This window comes from Tupaia chinensis, unplaced genomic scaffold, assembly GCF_000334495.1.
Source record: "Tupaia chinensis unplaced genomic scaffold, TupChi_1.0 Scaffold140095_1, whole genome shotgun sequence".
Classification (NCBI taxonomy): Eukaryota; Metazoa; Chordata; class Mammalia; order Scandentia; family Tupaiidae; genus Tupaia; species Tupaia belangeri.
Genome location: NW_006199974.1, coordinates 769,148 through 789,297, shown reverse-complemented (window position 1 = coordinate 789,297; position 20,150 = coordinate 769,148). Strand labels below are relative to the sequence as shown.

The 20,150-nt window shown below is 39.4% G+C and overlaps 1 protein-coding gene across 5 annotated transcripts in view; it reads left to right on the top strand.

Moving 5' to 3' along the window:
- The window catches only part of MCTP1 (multiple C2 and transmembrane domain containing 1), a 418,517-nt gene that overhangs the window by 289,771 nt on the left and 108,596 nt on the right, over positions 1 to 20,150 (top strand). For all 5 annotated transcript variants that reach the window (XM_027765984.1, XM_006162512.3, XM_027765986.1 and 2 more), the window contains one exon: positions 15,742 to 15,861. In XM_027765984.1, coding sequence (XP_027621785.1) covers positions 15,742 to 15,861 — 120 coding nt within the window. The remainder of the gene's footprint in view (positions 1 to 15,741; positions 15,862 to 20,150) is intronic.

Genomic DNA, 20,150 nt, shown 5'->3' with positions numbered 1-20,150 from the left:
ATTCCTGTTCAGTGAGTTAGAACTGAGAGTCTAAAGACTGCAGGACTAATTTTTAAAGGAACTTGTATCACAGACTTCACGAACATGTGTTTGGCTTGTTAGATCGCTGGGTATCCTATTTTCTGGCACAGTAGAAAGAACAGAGGGAGTTTCCCCCCATGAGCAACTGAAGTGCCAGCTGTTGCCCTAAATATTGTACCTGTTCATGATGGAGATAGCTTGAAAGCCAGATTTCAAGCTTGGGAAAAGCTTACATTTTGTACATTAGCAAACACTGGTGTAAGATTTATTTGCCTAGAAACAGCATTTACATATACTAAGAAGAGAATTGACCAAGAACCCATTTCAAAAACAGTAACAGTAACAGATTCATTTCTCTGAAAATTTCAAAGGTAACTGTGTTTAATAGGCTTTAATAAATCTTCACAGCACTTATAAAGCTTTATAAAATATATAAATTTGTATAAACATCTGTAGATAATGATCACATTTAATCCCATTAATTGTGTTAAATAATTGTTTAAGAATTTGAAAGACAGGAAGAGCTATGAGAACATTATATAATGACTAGAATATTATGAAAAAGATAGTTCCTTTCTCATTGGTACGAGAGGTATAAAGGGAGAGTAACAATCTCTCCAAAAAATACTCAAGGACTACATCAAAGAAACATTTAAGAATGAGTTAAGGCTATTAAACTCATTGAAGCTTGTCTTTCCCCAGTACTGCATTTCTCCAAGATCCTGGAAGACCCAGGGCTAGCTCAGAAGTGTACACAAAGAACATTCCATGCTTTATTTCTAAAAGGGTTTTAATGTTGATTCTTAATTTATTTTTTTAGAGTGATTGCACTTTGATACCAGCAGCTCATCACAGGCTAAATAATACCAATTCCTCGTACATATTCCTCTTACTTATCCATATTTGGTCACTGAAGACAATCAATGTGTTGATGTGTAATCTGCAAGGATGCCTTTGCTTTGCTTCTTGATTTTTAATGATCTGGACTTCTGTGAATGAAAAAGCTATTAAAATAAAAACATCAACTATGTTTGATACTATGGTAGCCATTACAAGCAACTAGGTTAAGGCCTAATTTAATGAAAGGGACCTGAGGGAATGAACATTCTTTAGGTATCTATAAGCATTTGTCACTTTGACTCTGTTTCCAAACTTTTACTAACATTAAACTCACAGCATTGCAGGAGTTTCTTATCAGTTATTCATGTGTGGTTGATGTGATTCTCAAGTTGGACATACTGTGGGCTTTACATTTTGGAGTTGTCAGTGTTCTCAAAGCAAAGCCAGAGCCTTTCATCTCTGACTTTGATAAAAATGACACAAAATATCAGTACAACTTGTACCCTGAAAAGGAAAAGGGAAAAAAAAAGAAGTCTAAATAAATAAATAATTTCCTGAGCCTTTTGGCAGGCAGGTTCTATTGATATAATATCTCCATCTCGGAAAGCAGTGTGAATTATGCTATGATTAGTTGATAGCACCATCTTTGAGGCTGTTTTGGTCCATTTTGTTGTGCAGATTCTTCTGTAGGTGTTTCCATGGGTCGCGTGTTACACATTTTCAAATGAGTCCTGTCTAGTTGTCATGCTTGCTTCTTTAATGGGTAGAGTCAAGCTATGCTTTTCAAAAAAGCACGGACATACTAAGATTGTGGACTTTAAGTTTTAGATAGCAATTCAAAATACCCAGTGTTCAATTTCACAAAACAAAGAATTAGAACTTTCTGATGTGTGTTTTTACATAATCTAAGTAAGTCTGAATGAAAAGTGGTTTTTCAATACCATCAGGAAATAAATGAGCTTGGGACCAGCAGTTGGTGTAATGGCTATGTCGCTGGACTCCCATGTAGTCGACTGCGGTTCGAGTCCCCGGACCTGTTGGCTTAAACTCATGCCAGGTTCATGTGCGTGCATACCCAAGATCCCGAGAGGAGAATGGAGGAAAAGGAATTGTGGTGGCGTGGCCATCCCCCCTGGGAGGTGATTTCTTGCTTTCTGTCTCTCTTATCTCTCTGTCTGGTGAGCGCATGCGCCCTCTAGCAAAAACCTCTTAAAAATAAAAAAGCAAATAAATGAACTTAGTAAAATAAACTACTAAGTTATAGTACATTTATTTGATTCCAAGTTTGCAAATAAATCAACCAATTCCTCATTTTTTTTTCCTGCTCCTAACCATATGCCTCTTCCTGTCACCAGAACAGAGATAGATGGTTCTCCTGACATGTTTTGCCTAGTCAACACCAGAGATCATTTAGTCGGTGGTATACTTTGGTTTTTTCCCTCTGAACACAAAATACACACTCCTCAAAATGCAGGAAGACAAAAGTCTGACCAGTTTGATATCTGTTGAAACTAGTCAAAAGAAAACTGGTTAATTCTAATTGAGAGAGGTGAGAGAAGCAGCTCTACATGAGGCCCTTTCAGTCCTGGTCGGGCTCCCGGTGTCATTGTGATGTGATCACAGAAGACTGCGAAACAGGTTGGAGCAATCTGAGGCTAAGGCAGTCCCCCATCCTCTGCTGCTATTTATTTTAGAATAGTGTCCGAACAAAGCAAAGCCTCTCTTCAAAAGAGAACACATCATACTTTAAAACCACCTTGGAAAGCTGTCGTTATGCTAGGAATTAATCAGGCTCACTTTGCCGATTTCCTCTCCCTTTTGAATAGAGGTGGTACAAAAAGCTTTAGTGGAACCAACCAGAAATAAAGACCTTAGAACAGGTGGTGACACCATCTGGTTGTTTCAGTCAAGGGAAAACCACCCCCTACCCAGAAGACTGGCTTCGGAAGACTCTGTTGCTGCATTGGAGCCTCAGTTAATTAACAGGAGAGTAAATGGGCATGGGGGTACATCTCCAGTCTTATATAGTCATATTTTTTTTTTTAATATTAAACACTAATAAGTAGAGAAAGACTCCACTGCAAATGCTTATGAGTAAGTACAGGTTTTTCCCCCTCTACTATACTATTGAATCTAAATCTTTAAGTCATACCATCCATCACCTAAGAAATATACCCAGTCATCTTCTGAGTACACTTGAAGATATACATTTAATTTCTTCTAAACTAGCTGTAGAATATTCTCTTGTCTATGTGAGAAACTAGCAATATTTCTCCAAAAACAGGGAGTGCTGTAAGTATTGGGTGCAGGAAAATTCTCCATTGAGTGAAACTGCCACACATATTTCAGAGTGATTCATACCCCACCCACTAAATGCCAGTACAGTTGTCCTTCAGTATCCATGGGGGATTGGTCACCTCTCGGACACTAAAATATGAAGATGCTCCAATCCCTTATATAAAATGGCATCTTGTTTTGATCTAACCAACTCATATCCTCCCATATTGTTTAAGTCTTCCTTAAGTTACTTACAAATAATCTTCCCATCAAATATAAGGAAAAGGAAAATATATAGATAAACCCTTTGAGAATCTCTCTTTTAGGGATCCACCTCTTCCTCAATTTTGTAACATCGAGCATGGCCTAGCTGCATCGAGGTGGTTGAATCCAAATGCATGGAACCTATGGGTACGGAGGGTCGACCACACCTCCCTTCTCTCACTCTAGTCATTGTGACACTAAAAACCTTTACGTATTTCTTTTTTTTGGAGAGGTTTTTGCTATAGGGCACGTGCGCTCGCCAGACAGACAGAGAGAGACAGAGAGACAGAAAGCAAGAAATCACCCCCCCGGGGGGATGGCCACGCCGCAATCCCTTCTCATCCATTTTCCTCTCGGGATCTTGGGCACACACACACATGTGCCCGGCGTGAGTTTAAAGCCACCGGGTCCGGGACACGAACCGTGGTTGACTACGTGGGAGTCCAGCAACATAGCCATTACGCTAACTACTAGTTCCCACCTTTATGTATTTCAAACAGTGCTCTGGGAGAGGGAAGCAGCAGCACCGCACCCGAACGTGGATTCTCCTTTCTTCCCTTTTCCCTTTCCTGGCCAGTGCCAAAAAGGGCATAAGAGGCCACGGATAGCATTAATTCACGATCAGCGTTTTCATTGGGTTCTTCCTATACTCTTTAACCAAGGCTTTAATCCAGAAATGTTCCCTCCTTGACAACTCTGGTGATGGCTTTTTCAAAATAAAAAGCAATTTTAGGTTCTACTTTACATTTTCCAGCTTGTTTTCTGTAAGGACAATCTTCCTGGTAGAGGTGAAGTAGTTTCCTTTTAGGGATTCATTGCCATAAACAGTTTTGATACATTGCTAAGCACCTCAAAGTTTTCTTTTCTCCTTTTCTTTCCTTTTCTTTTCCTTTTCTTTTTTTTTCTTTCTTTCAAGTATTGCCTAGTTCCTCAAAAGGCATATCCTATGTATTTATTATCTACCTTGCGGCCTCTCACTCATCAGTTAGAACCAAAAAAAAAAAAAAAGTCCTTCTGGATTCACTCTTGTAAGGATATATGTACTTTGGACACATTTCCTCATTTATTTTATCTGAAATAGATATTGATGAAACAAACAGGAAAGCATTAGGGAATGAAGGTTGGGTGAAAAATGGGTTAATTCTGTGAAGGCCTGAGTATAAATGTGTGCTAAGTTTGAGGGGGAAAAAATGAATTGAAATTAGGGAGGAAAAGGTTTTTCTAAAAGGACCATGAAATAATTAATTGTTTTGTAGGAGATGGTCTTTCCATGGAGGCAGAAAATTTTTTCTTCACTTCTTTCTGAAGAGACAGTCAAATAGAGAATCTCATCTCTTAATTAGAAAGAAAAATACTCATCAAACACATCTCATCACTGGAGAGCTAATGATCCACAGCTGTTAGACTGAAAGGGCAGGCTTTTTTCCTGAACAGTAGGAAGTGTTAATCATTTTGGATGAGATTTCTTTTTAAAATATACTGTAGTTTGCAAAAGAATAGGATATTCAATATTCCAACTTAAATGATTTTTTTGAAGTGGTCTCCCTCAGGGATACCGTCATGTGTCGCACTGAATGATCATTGAATGCAGGCATCTTCCTCTGCACTTCAATGAGAGCATCAATTGATGGGCTGATGTGAGTGGTCCAGTTCTGCCTGAGACTCTTAAAACCCCAGGCTCAAAGAAATAAAAATCATGCCTGTCTTGCACCTCCTAAGATATAGTGTTGCTGTAAAATCTCAATGTTTTGAATCATTCCCTCTACTTTATGTAATTTGCCTTGTTTAAATGCGAGTGAAAAGCTGCATCCCACCTTCACTTAGCTTCTCAGTAGAACAGATTTTTTTTTGTTTGTTTAATCTTCTTGTACAAAGGGAGGACATTTTTTTTTGTCTGTAAAAATGTAATTGGCTCATTTCTGTTTCCAGCCTTTGCCTTTACAGCCACCTTGCTAACCTCTTCTAAACATTTTGGACATACAAGAGCCCCATTTAATAGGAACCTTGTGAATAGCCAGCTTGCGATTATTCAGAGCCACTAGCGAGAATGAGAAAAAGGAGTCATGAAATTGGCTTCACGAACCTCATTTTGACCATTAGTTTTTGAATTCTTTGCCATACAAAACCTTTACCAGAACAGCTCAGACATGGCATTCCATTTCTTTATACTGATGCAGAGCAAGGAGAAGGAAGAGATCAAGCAAATCTCCAGACTAATCATTCCCTACTAGTTCATACCATCTAAACATCAGCATTCACTCTAAGACCTTCACCTTAGACCCCATGGAGCTTTGTCAGAAAAGCACGATGGACAAGGATTCCTGAAACCTGGCTCTGCCACTTGGAAGAGGATGTCCTTGGACAAGTCTCAAAACCCATGTCTCGGTTTCCTCCCTTGTAAATTGAAGGTAACAGTCTCCACCCTCCCCGCCTGCTGCACAGGGCTTTTCTCTTAAAGTTCATTCTGTGCAATGACATATAAGAGACTTGTAAGGACAATCTGTGTTACTCGCCTTTTAGTAAATTATTTCCAAACAAAAACAATATTTTGAATATTTATAATTAAAGTTTAGAGTGCTTTCGAAGCCTGATCCAAATAGTATGTAAGAAGTGCATTTTGTGATGTTGATGCTCATATTATTGGCAAGATAATATTGATTTGGAGAAAAAGTATTTCGATGTGAACAAAAAGAGTATGGATAGGAATTGCCATTCATAAAACTTCCAGGTCAAGATAAGCTTTTTTCTTTTACATTAGGAGTATGAGATTGTTAAAATTTGTTCACCTTTTAAAACTGAATTGTTTTAATTCCAGCTTATAGAAAATCTGCGATGTAGGGACCAGCAGTTGGCATAATGGCTATGTCGCTGGACTCCCATGTAGTCGACCGCTGTTCGAGTCCCACACTTGGTGGCTTAAAACTCTTGCTGGGCATGTATGCGTGCATGCCCAAGATCCCAAGAGGAGAATAGAGGAGAAGGGATTGTGGCGTGGCCATCCCCCCTGGGGGGGGGTTGATTTCTTGCTTTCTGTCTCTCTGTCTCTGTCTTTCTGGCGAGTGCACATGCCCTATAGCAAAGACTTCTCAAAAAAAAAGCAAAAGAAAATCTGCCATATATGCAGATTAAACTCATTATTAGTAATAATAATGAGTTTCTGTAAAGATCTAAATTTTTCTTGTCTTGATTACTAGTAAAAATTATAACTGTAACTCCTCTGTTTAACATTTACAATTTCCCTTCAATGAACCCCTCCATCTGTGACCACACATGAATCACTCTGAAGAACACACCCCCATCTTCAATAACTGCTCAAAGAACAATTATGGTACTGACTTATCTTATGGTATTTGTTTATAAAGTCTGTGCAGTTTTCTGGAGGGATCCCACCACCATGGCAGACAGTTCAAGACCAGTTACAGAGATCTTGACACCTCCAGGCCGATGGTATAATTGTCTTTGCTCTTTTTTCTAAAGAAGGCGATTGTGTATATATATTGTCATTTGACTAATATGCCTTGAAGATTTTCTGCTATAAATACCAATTATAAATTGCAAACAGTCATCTAGTGATTTTAAAAAAGAAGAAAACAGCCAAATTATTTGAATAGTTTTAGCCTAAATTTAATGAGCAGAAATAATAAAAGGACAGGTGTTTTGTCTGGATTGGAGACATGAATTCCATGAAAGTAAAATATAGCAAGCCCAAGTTTCTTTATTAATAGTGGGAGGAGGCCCCAGCAATGGTGGTGGAAGTGTAGTAGGGCTTTGCTGTGGGAGGCTGAGGCTGCATAGGATGCCTGGGTTCAGTTTCCACACCAAGCTAAGCAGGCCGGGTCTGGTAGTGATCATGTGCCTGTTATCCTAGCCAGCTGGGAGGCTAGGCCAAGAGAATCACAACTAGGTGAAACTTTGTCAAAATACCTTTTCTTGGGGTCAGCAGGTGCCTTGGTGGTTAAGGTGCTGGGTTCTCACATGGCCAACTGCAGTTTGAGTCCCAGACCTGGTAGCTTGACAGTTACACTGAGCATGTGTACATGTGTGCCCAAAATCCCAGGAGGAGAATAGAGGGGAAGGGATTGCAGCATGGCCATCCCCTCTGGGGGATGATTTCTTACTTTCCCTCTCACTGTCTCTTTCTCTTCTCTCCGTCAAGCTTGTGCACCTTATGGCAAAAACCTTTAAACAAAACAACAACAACCAAACTTTTCTTTCTCTCTCATAAAAAAAAAAAAAAAAAAAAAAAAAAATCGGAGGGCCAGCAGTTGGCTCAGTGGTTAAGGTGGCTGCATCCCAGATGGCTAACTGCACAGTTTGAATCCTTGCAGGACATACTGGGCTAATGTGCACAAATTCCCAAAATCCTGCGAGGAGAATGGAGAAGAAGGGAATTGGATCATGGCCATCCCCTCTGAAGGATGATTTCTCATTTTCCCTCTTTCTCTTTCTCTCTGGTGAACACAAGTGCCCTATGGCAAAAAGAAAAGAAAAAAAAAATACTGTTCAGGCCCACCAGGTGGTGTAGTGGTTCAGGTGCTGGATTCCCACATGGCAAATTCTGCAGTTCAAGTCTTGAACTAAGCAACCTGCAAATCACTTTGGGTATGTGTGCATGCATGCCCCAAATACTGAGAGGGGAATAGAGGAGAAAGGATTGTGGCATGGCTATCCCCCTTGGGAATAGTTTCTCACTTTCCCTCTCACTCTCTGTCTCTTCCCAGCAAGCACATGTATCCCACAGCAAACTAACAAAGAAGAAAAAGTGGATAGAGGGAAGACAGTGAGGGGGAGAGGTGAGGCAGCCGTATGGCAGAGAGACAAACAGTAAGAAAAGGGCTCCATAGGGAATGAATACTCTACATACATTTGTGAGATTCCTGGTCACAGAACTTAACATTTAGAGATTCTGGAATCCTCAGTGTCTCTTTCTAGGTCCCAAACAGGCAAAAAGTAATTCTAGAGATGTGGCTCAGGACAAATGGTAAATATCTTATGTCTTATATTTATAATCTGTAAATATGTCCGGTTTGTTTGTTTGTTTTTGGTCATTCCATTTTTTAATCTCATTTTAGTCCGTTATTCCACTTTTCTCCCCATACCTAGGAGAAAGTGTAGTCAGGACCAAGGACAGATCCTGACTTGTCTTGGGTTTCTCTGAGCTGCTTCTCTCATCTACAGCTCTAGAACAACACCAAAGCCGTGGACTTCTTGGAGTGTCTTGTTTTTTTGTTTGTTTGTTTTTGTTTTTGTTTTTTTTCCGGAAAGAGGAGAGGGTCACCATGAGCACAGGTGGGCCCCCATGCAAGGGAAGAGTCTTCAGTGTGGAGACAACACGCTGAAAATCTCCTTTCTTTCTCTGAGGCTCTAGTGGAGACTCTCACAAGCTAAGAGTAATTACAGTCACTGGGTGCTGGATGGTGACAACGCAGTAAAACAGACCCACATGGGACAGCTTTGAGTTTGCACCTGGAGACCTCATGCCCATACCCCTGACTAGCTGAAGCTGGGAGAGTCTGTCAAAATGGATGGTGGCATCAAGACCCTGTTGGGGAGACCTCTCTCTGTCTCCTTCCTTTTCTCTGCCTATCTTTCTCACTCATGGAATAAAGAAATAAATACACACATATATACATACTTTTAAAGTGTGTGTATGCTATGGTGAATTTTTGTAATATTATAGTGAATGGTTGCTTTTTTCTCAGTGATTCTGGCAGTCTAAGTCCAGAGACCATTTTTTTTGCCCTCCTTTTGAACACTATATATGTATATATATATGTGTGTGTATATATATATACATATATATATATACACACACACACATATATACACATATATGTATATATGTATATATATATTAGCATATAATGTTTAATAAATACATTTTTGTTGTTAGTCTGTATTCATGCTTCTTTAAACCTTTGGAAATCTTCAATTAGGTGATGTAAAGAAAAAATTGCTTTTGTATTTAGAGTTTATTTAAAGTGTGTTTTTGTGAGTGTTTCTAACTGCTCAAGGGCATGCATGCCCACCAGCGACAGAATGAGAGACAGTGAGAGAGGGAGAAAGCACCCCCTAATGGGACATGGTCACACTGCAATCTTTCCTTCTCCATTTCTACACCCTGTCAGAATTTTAGGCATGCACACATACATATTTGGCATGTTCTTCAATATGCAAAAGAGGTCAAGGCCAGAATTTGAACCATGGTCAACTGTATGGGATCCAGCTCCCATAACTACTAGTATACAAAACTGGCTCTTGTGTTTTTTGTTTTTGTTTTGTTTTTTAAGTTATTTTCAGCAGTAGTGCACCCTACTCAATTACCCAAATATTAAATTCTTAAAGAACACACAAAGATCCCTAAAACTAGTATAATTTCTCCCTTTGTCTCCCTTTTCCTGTGCCTTTCTCCAACTGTGTTCTGGTACCCATGTTGTTAGATATAAAAATATCAAAGGTATTCTTGAGATGGTCTGTCAGTTTTGAGTGCTGTATTTTAAGAAAGCTATTGCTGGACTGATTTGGATGTGATAAGAGTCTATAATGTGGAAGGGTCCAAAAACCATATCTTATAATTGGTGTTACCTGAAGCAACTGTTGATATTGAACCTAGAGAAGAAAGAGTCATGATAGATGTGATTACATGCACGATGGTCATCTAGAAGGTTTATTCTATATAACCCTAGGCTCACAACTAACACCAATACATGGACATTGCAAGGAAATTTATTCAGGATAACACCAATGAGTAGACATTACAAAGGAGAATATATCTGCTCAGTAGTTTAAAAATCAGGGCCAGTTAAGTGGCATAGTGGTAAAGGCACTAGACTCCCACATGGCTGACCATGGTTGGAGTCCCAGGCTTGGCAATTTGAAAATCAAACCAGGCACATGTGTGTACATGCCCAAAATCCCGAAAAGAGAATAGAGGTGAAGGGTTTGTGGCATAGCCATTTCATCCAGTGGGTGATTTCTCACTTTCCTTCTCTGTGTCTCTCTCCAGCAAGTACACATGCCCTATGGTAAAATCTAAATAATAATAAAATAAATAAATAAATAAATAAACAAATTACAATTGGTCAGATTTAGCAATGGAATCACGAGTCTCATCCATATCCCAGAACACATTGAGTTGAGTGAATGCCCTCAGAAAAGGTGAACAGAGGAAAATCTGGTCAGACCACAATAATCAAAACAACTTGTGACTGCATAGCCAGGATGGAAAAATAATCTTGTCTTGAAATGATCCCAAGGTAGTCTTGTATTTCAGAAGAAGAAATGCTTTAGTAGCATCCCAGGTTGTAATTCTGAATTCCTTTTCTCGAAGTCACTTGGTTTTATGTGGTGGCGCTACAGTACTTTTGTTAATTCAAGCAATTAAATAGACTTCTGTTGGAGGATTTGGGAATCCAGTGTCCCTTTACTCATGAATTTGATAAATTCTTATTGAATATTTACTACGCCCCAAGTACTGTTTTAGGCTCCAGAAATAAAACAGTGAACAAAAAGAAACAGGGTCATGGCCAGCAGGTGATGTAGTGGTTAAGGCACTGAACTCCCACATGGCCAACTGTGGTTTGAGTCCCAGATCCAGTGGCTTGAAACTCATGCCAGGCACGTGTGCATGCATGCCCAAAATCCCAAGAAGAGAATGGAGAAAAAGGGTTTGCAGTGTGGCCATCCCCCCTAGGGGAGTGATTTCTTGCTGTCTGTTTCTGTCTCTATCTCTCTGGTGAGCACACGTCCCTATAGCAAAAATCTCTTTCTCAAAAAAAGAAAAAGGCCCTTCCCTGAAGAAGCTTATATTCTAGTGGCTGCCTAAATGTTATAAATAAGTGTGTAAAGAATTAAAGATGGACTCTAACCAGAAATAATTTTCCCTTTTATATGTGTTGCTGTGTATCAAATTTACCTTAATTCACTTCCTGAAAAAAGAATTCTCGTTATAGAAAATGCATTTTAGGCCTAACCGCAATGGTGCCAAAACATTGTGCTCTGCAGGCTGGAACCCATGGGTTACCCAAGTTTGATTCTCAGTCTGTCCTAAAGGTCAGTCAGGCTGGCATATTCCTGCATCCCAACAGCTTGGGAGGCTGAGGGAGGAGGATCCTGAGCTCGAGTCTGCCCTGGGCAACATAGCAGGACCCTGTCTGAAAAAGAGGCAGGTGTATGCATGCTCGTCTGTAGTTTCAGCTGGGAGGCTGAGCCTCACAACATGGTGAGACCCTGTCTTTACATATATATATATATAAGTCACATCTATGGTTTATACTTTATATCAAGGTCAGTCAGGCTGGCATATTCCTGCATCCCAACAGCTTGGGAGGCTGAGGGAGGAGGATCCTGAGCTCGAGTCTGCCCTGGGCAACATAGCAGGACCCTGTCTGAAAAAGAGGCAGGTGTATGCATGCTCGTCTGTAGTTTCAGCTGGGAGGCTGAGCCTCACAACATGGTGAGACCCTGTCTTTACATATATATATATATATAAGTCACATCTATGGTTTATACTTTATATCACCTTGTACATGCTGTATGCATTTCAAAAATTAAATTAGAAAATAATTTCCTTTTTCTGTAAGTCTTCCACTTTTTCTGGTGAAAGAAAAGATCTGGCACATGTCTCATGCATCTCAGTATTTGGAATTTTTTTTTATTCAGGAACTTCAATCTTTAGTTTTTGTGTCATTCCATCTAAAATTCATTTCATAGGTTGCTAATCCACTATTTATGCTTTTTGGTATAGATTTAGGTTATGAATATGATAGAATTCAGTGAACTATTTCATTGTTAAGATTTATGTCATATAAAAAAGTAGATGGTAATGTTAACATTTTTTTTTTAAATTTACTGTGGGGAGACCAGCAGTTAGCATAATGGCTATGTTGCCAGACTCCCATGTAGTCAACCGCGGTTTGCGTTTGGTTCACCAGGCGCATGTGCACGCGTGCCCAAGATCCCGAGAGGAGAAGAGATTGCAGCATGGCCATCCCTCCTGTCGAGTGATTTCTCACTTTCTGTTTCTGTCTGTCTCTGTCTTTCTGGTGAGCACATGTGCTTTATAGCAAAAAACCTCTCCAAAATAAAGTTTACAAAAAAAATACTGTTGGGTGTAAATATTCACCAGAAAGAGAGAACCAGAAAGGGAGAGTTGTGAGAAAGCACCCCCCAGGAGAGATTGCCTTGCCACCAATCCCTTCTCCTTCATTCTCCTCTCAAAATTTTGGGCACACACGCACAGATTTTTGAAGCCACTGGGTCTGGAACTCGAATCACGCAGTCAGCCACTTTAAATATAGAAAATGATGTTAATGGTGATCCAGTTTATAGACCTCTATCTAGATAGGGGAAAACTGAGACAAAGTGACTTTCTAAGCTCCAGGACCAGTGTTTCCAAGGCCCCATGTCATAGATTTTCACCTTGGGTGAGCTTTATTCTCTTTTTGAGAATTATTCATCTAATCCCATTTGTTATTATTATTCTTTATTATTATTTTTTTTTCAATTTGACCAGAGAGAGAGAAAGGGAAAGCAAGAAATCAAGCCACCAGGTCCATGACTTGAACAGTGGTCAGCCATGTGAGAATCCAGCACCTTTAAGCACCACGCCACCTGCTAGCCCTATTGAGCGAGCTTTATTAAAGCTGCAAACAGCTCATGCTGCTGGGCCTAACATGAGTGTCCTTCGAGCCCTGCCCTGAACTCTCCTGCATATCAAATGCAAGCTGATTGTGTTAGCCCAGCCAGCCCACTCAGTTCCCAGTCATACTACTGTTCAGCTATGTTTCAGTAGGCAGTGACTTTCCAGGTTTCAGTATCAGCGTCTACGTTGCCTGAAAACCCTACTCAATGACTACTGGGTTGTCGGAAAAGTCATGATGTATCTTCTTCTGTTTTTCTAGGCAAAGATATGTCATGACTTTTCCAACAACCAATAGTTACCTTTCTGAGTTTCGTAAGATATTAATAACATTTATATAATTAGGTTTTTACTTAGTGGGGACCAAACTGTGTTTAAATCCTTACCACATTTTAAATCTTTCTCACAGATATGAAGTAGATCATCCTATTATCCTATTTTGCAAGGAAAAAATTAAAGAGCGAATACTTAATTACCAGAAGGCTTTATGGTCAGTTAGTAGTAGCGTCAGGAGTAGAATCCAGCTCTTAAATAATATCCGACTTTTTTTTTTAAGTTTTTGTCATAGGGCACATGTACTCATCACAAAGAGATAGAGACAGTGAGAGGGCAAGTGAGAAATCATCCCCAGGGAGGGTGACTATGCCACAATCCCTTCTCCTTCATTCTCCTCCTGGGATTTTGGACACATACAAATAAGCTTCTGGCATGATTTTCAAGCTTTCAGGTCCGGGACTTGATCCCTGGTTGTCATGTCGGAATCCAGTGCCTCAGCCACTACGCCACCTGCTGGACCCTATCTGACTTGACTTTAACTGCACAGCATAGACCCAGGAAATTTAGATGATCTGTCTAGAACACAAGAGTCAGGAGGGATGGGGCAGGAGGTGGAGGTGGGGTCAGGAATGCACTATACTTTATATTCAATGTTGTGCGGTCTTACACTATAAATGCTATTAGAAAGACTCCATCTAGGGCCAGGAGGTGGCATGGTGATTAAAGGTACTGGATTCCCACATGGCTGACGATGGTTCAAGTCCCGGACCTGGCGGCTTGCCTTCTTGCTTTCCCTTTCTGTCTTTCTCTGTCTCTCTCTACTCAAATTAAAAAATAATAATAACAAATGGAATTAAATAAATAAATAAATCATAAAAAGAGAAAAAGACTCCATCTGCCACTCTAAGTTTTTTTTTTTTCTTTAAAACAGATTTTTGCTATACAGCACCTGTGCTCACTGGAGAGACAAAGAGACAAGCAAAAAAGCAAGAAATCGCCCCCTAGGGGGAATGGCCACACTGCAGTGCCTTCTCCAGTCTCCTTCTGGGATCTTGGGCATACAAACACATACACTCAGTGTGAGTTTCAGGTCTGGGACTCAAACCATGGTCAATTACATGGGAGTCCAGTGATGTAACCATTACACCATCTGCTGGTCCCCAAAGTTCTTTTTAAGTTTTTTTATTTCTTTCATGAGTGAAAGAGACAGAGAGACAGCACTTCCAAAGGGTCTTGATGCTGTGATCGCCCAGGCTTCAGTCAACCCTGGGTCATGAACACACATGTGCCTGGGTGTGCTCGCTGTACTCAGGAGGCCTCCAGACATGAACCGGAATCTTCCCATGTGGGTCAGCCTCGCAGAGCAGGTGTACTTTACCACTGTGTCCCACCTGGCTCTTGCCACCCTGAGTTCTTAATCTAACATTTATCTGACTATAAAAAATACTTCATAGACTTAGAGAAGTAGTGTTTAAAAATAACACAAATAGGAATTTAAAAATTTCCTTTGTCAGGTCAGCCAGTGGTGTGATGGTTAGGAGAGCTGGATCCCACATGGCCAACTGTATGGTTTAGTTTGAGTCCTGGCTCCAGAAGCTGGAAAAACACACCAGGCACATGTACGTGCATGCCCAAAATCCTAAAGGAGAATGGAGGAGAAGGGATTGGAGCATGGCCCAACCCCCAGGGGTGCTTTCTCCCTTTCCATCTCTCTCATTCCCTCTCTCTCACTCTCTCTCTTGTGAGTGTACGTACCCTATAACAAATTAAAAACTTTCCCTTTGTCAAAATTACTTTTTATTTTCTTTTAATAGTTCTTTAATTTCTACAGTAGTGCTAAATGTTAAGCTAACTTTTTCTTACAGTTCTTGGTAGCAGTGCTTTTTACGTAATGTGAAATCTTTGGGGCTATCTGCTGTAGACTTGGCATTTTCATCTACCTTTTATGCTTGTTACAGTGTATGACCCAAGTGAGATTTTTTTTTTAAGTCCCTGCTATTAAATAGTGATTCATGTGTTATCATGAAGGCAAATAGGAGAGGCTATTTCTGATAATGTCGTGAATCTCGTTTTACTACATTTTTTAAAAAAATAAGAAAACATGTATTTTGTTGGAACTAACAATAATTTCTCTGGATAAGAAAAATTAAAATTGCTTCTTTGACAATGTAATGATGTCAGGTTTTCCTTCGCAGAAATAAAACCAAGTAAAAGTCTTTAACAGTGACTTTGCAGGGGTCAGTTGTACTTTCAGAAAAATGCCTGAAAAGTTCTTAAGGCTTTTTCTTTTTTTTTTTTTCCAAGAGAAATCTTCCTGTTCTGAAGCATTAAGTTTTATGCTTTTCGAAGTGAGTCTAAACGAGAGAGACCATTTAGTGAAATCCAGAGGTGACTCATCTTTTTCTCTCTTCTCCCTCCCCCAGCTCTTTCTCTTCGTTGTCTGGAACTTTGAGCTCTACATGATACCGCTGGCTTTGTTGTTACTGCTGACCTGGAACTACTTCTTGATAATATCAGGGAAAGATAACAGGCAACGTGATACCGTAAGTCCCTGCTTTCTTACTTGTATGTGTTTTTTGTTCTTAGTCCCTCTGACAAGCTCGGCTCTGAATTTGGTTTTACCAACCAGAAATTCTGTCTCTGAATACTCACGTTTGGAGGTGATCAAAACCAACAACTCTTTGGTCTTGATACAGTAGGACCAACATTACTCATTTCTAATATGACTCATCTTGGTAGTAACTGAAGCAGGGAGTACACCAAGGAGTAAGCTGTGATATATATATATTTTTTAATCACTCGTGTGGGTTAGTTCAAATTATTTCATTTTATTCTCTTTATTTGTTTTTATATCTTGGTGAATCCCAGTGAACACATAATGTCACAAAAGTTATTAATGATCAGACCAAATGAGTGTATTTTACTTAAGACAATTCTCTGTGCTCTGTCATTGGAAGAAAGAAAGGATTGAAGGTTGTTGGCCTGGAAAAGTGTACTAAAGTATCTTAATTCACTGAGCATTCACTGAACAATAGCAAATCTCCTTGTCTGTGTTAAGGGTGTATTGAGATACTGGCTCAAGGATGAAGAGCTTTCATTTAACCTACGGAAAGTTACAGAAAACCCACCTGCCTTCTTTGGCATTTCTGAAAGTTTTTAGAATGTGTGAGACAACCTTCTGTCTCCTGAAAAGAGTTTTAGACTAAGAAGCAGAAGCTAGCCACACTAAAATCACATTTGTTATTCTCCTGCCAAGCTTTGTTCTCTTTGGATTGTCTCAGTCACTACACCCCTGGCAAACATACTTCAGAAAGCTTTCCCACATATAAATAAATGAAGGAGGGGGTGTCCTCTCCAAATATGACATTTGCAATTTGATAACATGATACACAGCTGTTGCGAAGAATTTAAAGGTTTGTCAAACATGAGAATCTAGTTGGGAGCTATATTCTTCATCAGATCATAATCCTTTTTTTTCCACCATTGGTGTCTCATTCGATGTATAATCAGGACTTTTCTGGGCCAACTTCTGTGCCCATAATGATGCAGAGTTATTTGATCATTGGTTTAAAAATATTATATAATACTTTATTGTAAAAGCAAGCAACAGAATGGTTGCACAGATATACCTGTAACATACACACTTCCCTTTTAAGTCACGCAAGCAAATGGTAATGTAAGCAAAATATATTTCTTCCAAATAATTTTCTATGTCATCTGGATACAAGAAAAATTCTGATGCACAGCCATGAAGTACATGGCAAGGTTGCCCACAGCACACCACGTTAACTGGCTGATTATATTTCTGTCTCTCTCACTCTCACCAGATTATAAATTCAAAGGAAGGAATTCTTTGTTCGTCTTTGTATTTGCCACAGTCTCTAGCATGTGTCTTGCAAATTAGAGGTGTTCAAACATTTTTTGTAAAGTATATCAAACCAAACATGAGATCACTAATAGAGATTTTAATGGTTAGGCAGCATCAATAGACAAGAAGTTATTATTATTGGCAAGGATTTTATGGATATATATTTAAATTGCACACTGAAAGACAGGCCCCTAATGCTATAAGCATTAGTGTCATGAGAACTAATAGGTACTTTTGTCAATTAATCTAGGGTGTTTTCTTTAAGAAAATAGAACTCTCTCAGACAATTGCTTTTTTTGTCCCATTTATTTCAGGGAGATTGTTGAGAGAGAAGAATATCTACTTTTCATTTGGTTGCCTTGAGACAGATTTGCAAATAAGATTATTTGCAAATAAAAAAAAAGTGGTAATTTAGTTTTATCTTCTCAATCCTATGAGGGGGTTTATTTTCAGTACTTACTCATTGGTTTGAGTATTCTTAGTGGAAAATCTAGAAACTGTAGGCTTTGCTTGTTATCTTCTCCAATATATACCTGTTTTGGCAGGAAAGCTCCACTTTTCAAAAGAAAGTAATAATATTTAATGTATCATTTTGTACTTAACATTTTTTAAGACTTTATTTTTTTCCAAAATATAATTTTAAACTAGTATTTTAGCAAATCACTTTATTTAGGGACATCACCTCTTGACAGACTGCCCCTTTTAGCTGTGGACAACACTTTGTCCCTCAGCACTGCCCACTGTGAAACACTCCATAATCTAACACTCATGGAATGCCAACTGTACTCCGTAACTCCAAGTAATTACCTTTTATTTGCCCATAACACACATATCCACATATTCTGTTCTTTCCAGGCACCAGAGCAGCAATCACAACGTCTCATTCAGCTTCTTACTCACGGGCTCAGTTGAGGCCTTATGTAACTCTTAAATCCAATTTGTCTAATTATGTGTTTCTGGCATACCCAGCTGTGCATTTGAACTGCTTGCTACTTTTGAAAAGAAACCTGCATTATACTTTGCTGGTTAGCAAATATGTGTGTATATATATATATATATATATATATATACACACACACACACACACACACACACACCTGTATACACACACACACACATGCACGTATATACACATGTACACACACACGCACACACACACACATATATATATGTATATATATATACAGGCATACATATCTACTCACACTTATGCAAGTTTATGCAAGTTAAGGGAAAGCCTCGTAGGAGCTGCCATGCTGTGACTAAGTGACTCTCCTGCATAGTACATCACACTAGAAGAACGGTATTTTGCCCTAAGTCTTTATTGGTATTGCGAAAGCATTATAGGATCTTTCAGCATGTGTGGAAACTTTACAGGATCTCTGAGGTGTATGAATCACATTGTTGGCTGATGCAAAACTATAAAACTTTCTATTTTAAGAAAGAATAAGCAGGGCCAGCAGGTGGTGTAGTGGTTAAGGTGCTGAATTCCCACATGGTTGACTGTAGTTCAAGCCCCTGACCACGCAGCTTGGAAATCACACCACATACGTGTGCATGCATGCCCAAAATCCCAGGAGGAGAATAAAAAAGAGAGGACTGTGGCGTGACCACTCCCTCTGGTGAGTGAGGTGATTCCTCACTTTCTCCTCTACTCTCTCTTTCTGTCTTTGTTCAGAAAGTGTGCCCATCCTATGGCAAAAACTTAAAAAAAAAAAAGAAAAGAAAAGAGAGAGGGAGAGTTTTTTGCCACAAAAATAGATAAATAAAATAAAATTAAAAGTTTAGGGACCAGCAGGTAGCATGGTGATTAAGGCGCTGGACACTGCCACATGGCCAACCATGGTTTGAATCCAGGACCTGGTGGCTTACTCTCACTTTCCCACTCTCGCTCTGTGTTTCTTTCTCTGGTCAAATGAAATAAATGAATGAATAAATAAAATTAATAAAATAATTCTTTAAAAAAAGTTTAAATACAGAATCATCTGTACATTCAACTGAGAAAATTTAATTAGCATAAAAACAATAAAGGAAAAACAAATAGAAATGGCCTTCGGGTCAGTATAGCAGAGAGAGAAAAGAAATATTTCCATCAAGTAAGACGTTGAAAGAGAAAAGGAAATAAACACTATGAAAGATGAAGAGTATAAATGGGTAAAAATTCTGTTTTTTGGCATGGTGACTGATAGTTGAGATTAATACCAAAAAGGAGATTTCCTTGGGTGTTGACCATTTATGAAGGAGAGCCTTTTCTTTCATGGAGACCCTTAAGATCTCAGGAAGTGAAACCCATTACCTTTTCCCTACGGTGGTGTCTGCTCAAGTTTAATGAGAAAAATGAGATGGAATCCTTGCTCAATAAGTTTTGCTGTTTTTAAAGAACTGAAACCTGTTGTGGACAGGGTGTGTAAATAGCCATTTCTGAGGCAAAAAAAACTGCAGACTCAGAGAGTGCATGTGAGGAAGAAGTATGGTTAGAAATGCTATTCACCTCTGCTATTTCCCAGCTGGATTGGTTAAAAATAAGCAGTCCTGGGTCTGGATCTGTCTGGATTAGGACCAAGACATTAAAATTTCTAGCAGGAGAATTATTAGGCTTTTCTAGAGAAAACTGTTAAACGCACACTTCATTCAGAAATGTCCCTGGCATGAAAAAGATATAAATATAGGGATGACAACCTTCTCTTGGTTTGACCTATCATTTTAAAACTAGGGGAACCAGCAGTTAGCGTAATGGCTATGTCGCTGGACTCCCACATAGTCAACCGCGGTTCGTGTCCCAGACCTAGTGTCTTAAAACTCACGCCGGGTGCGTGTGCGTGCGTGCCCAAGATCCCGAGAGGAGAATGGAGGAGAAGGGATTGCGGCGTGACCATCCCCCTGGGGGGTGATTTCTCGCTTTCTGTCTCTATGTCTCTCTCTGTCTGTCTGGTGAGCGCACGCGCCCTACAGTGAAAATCTCTC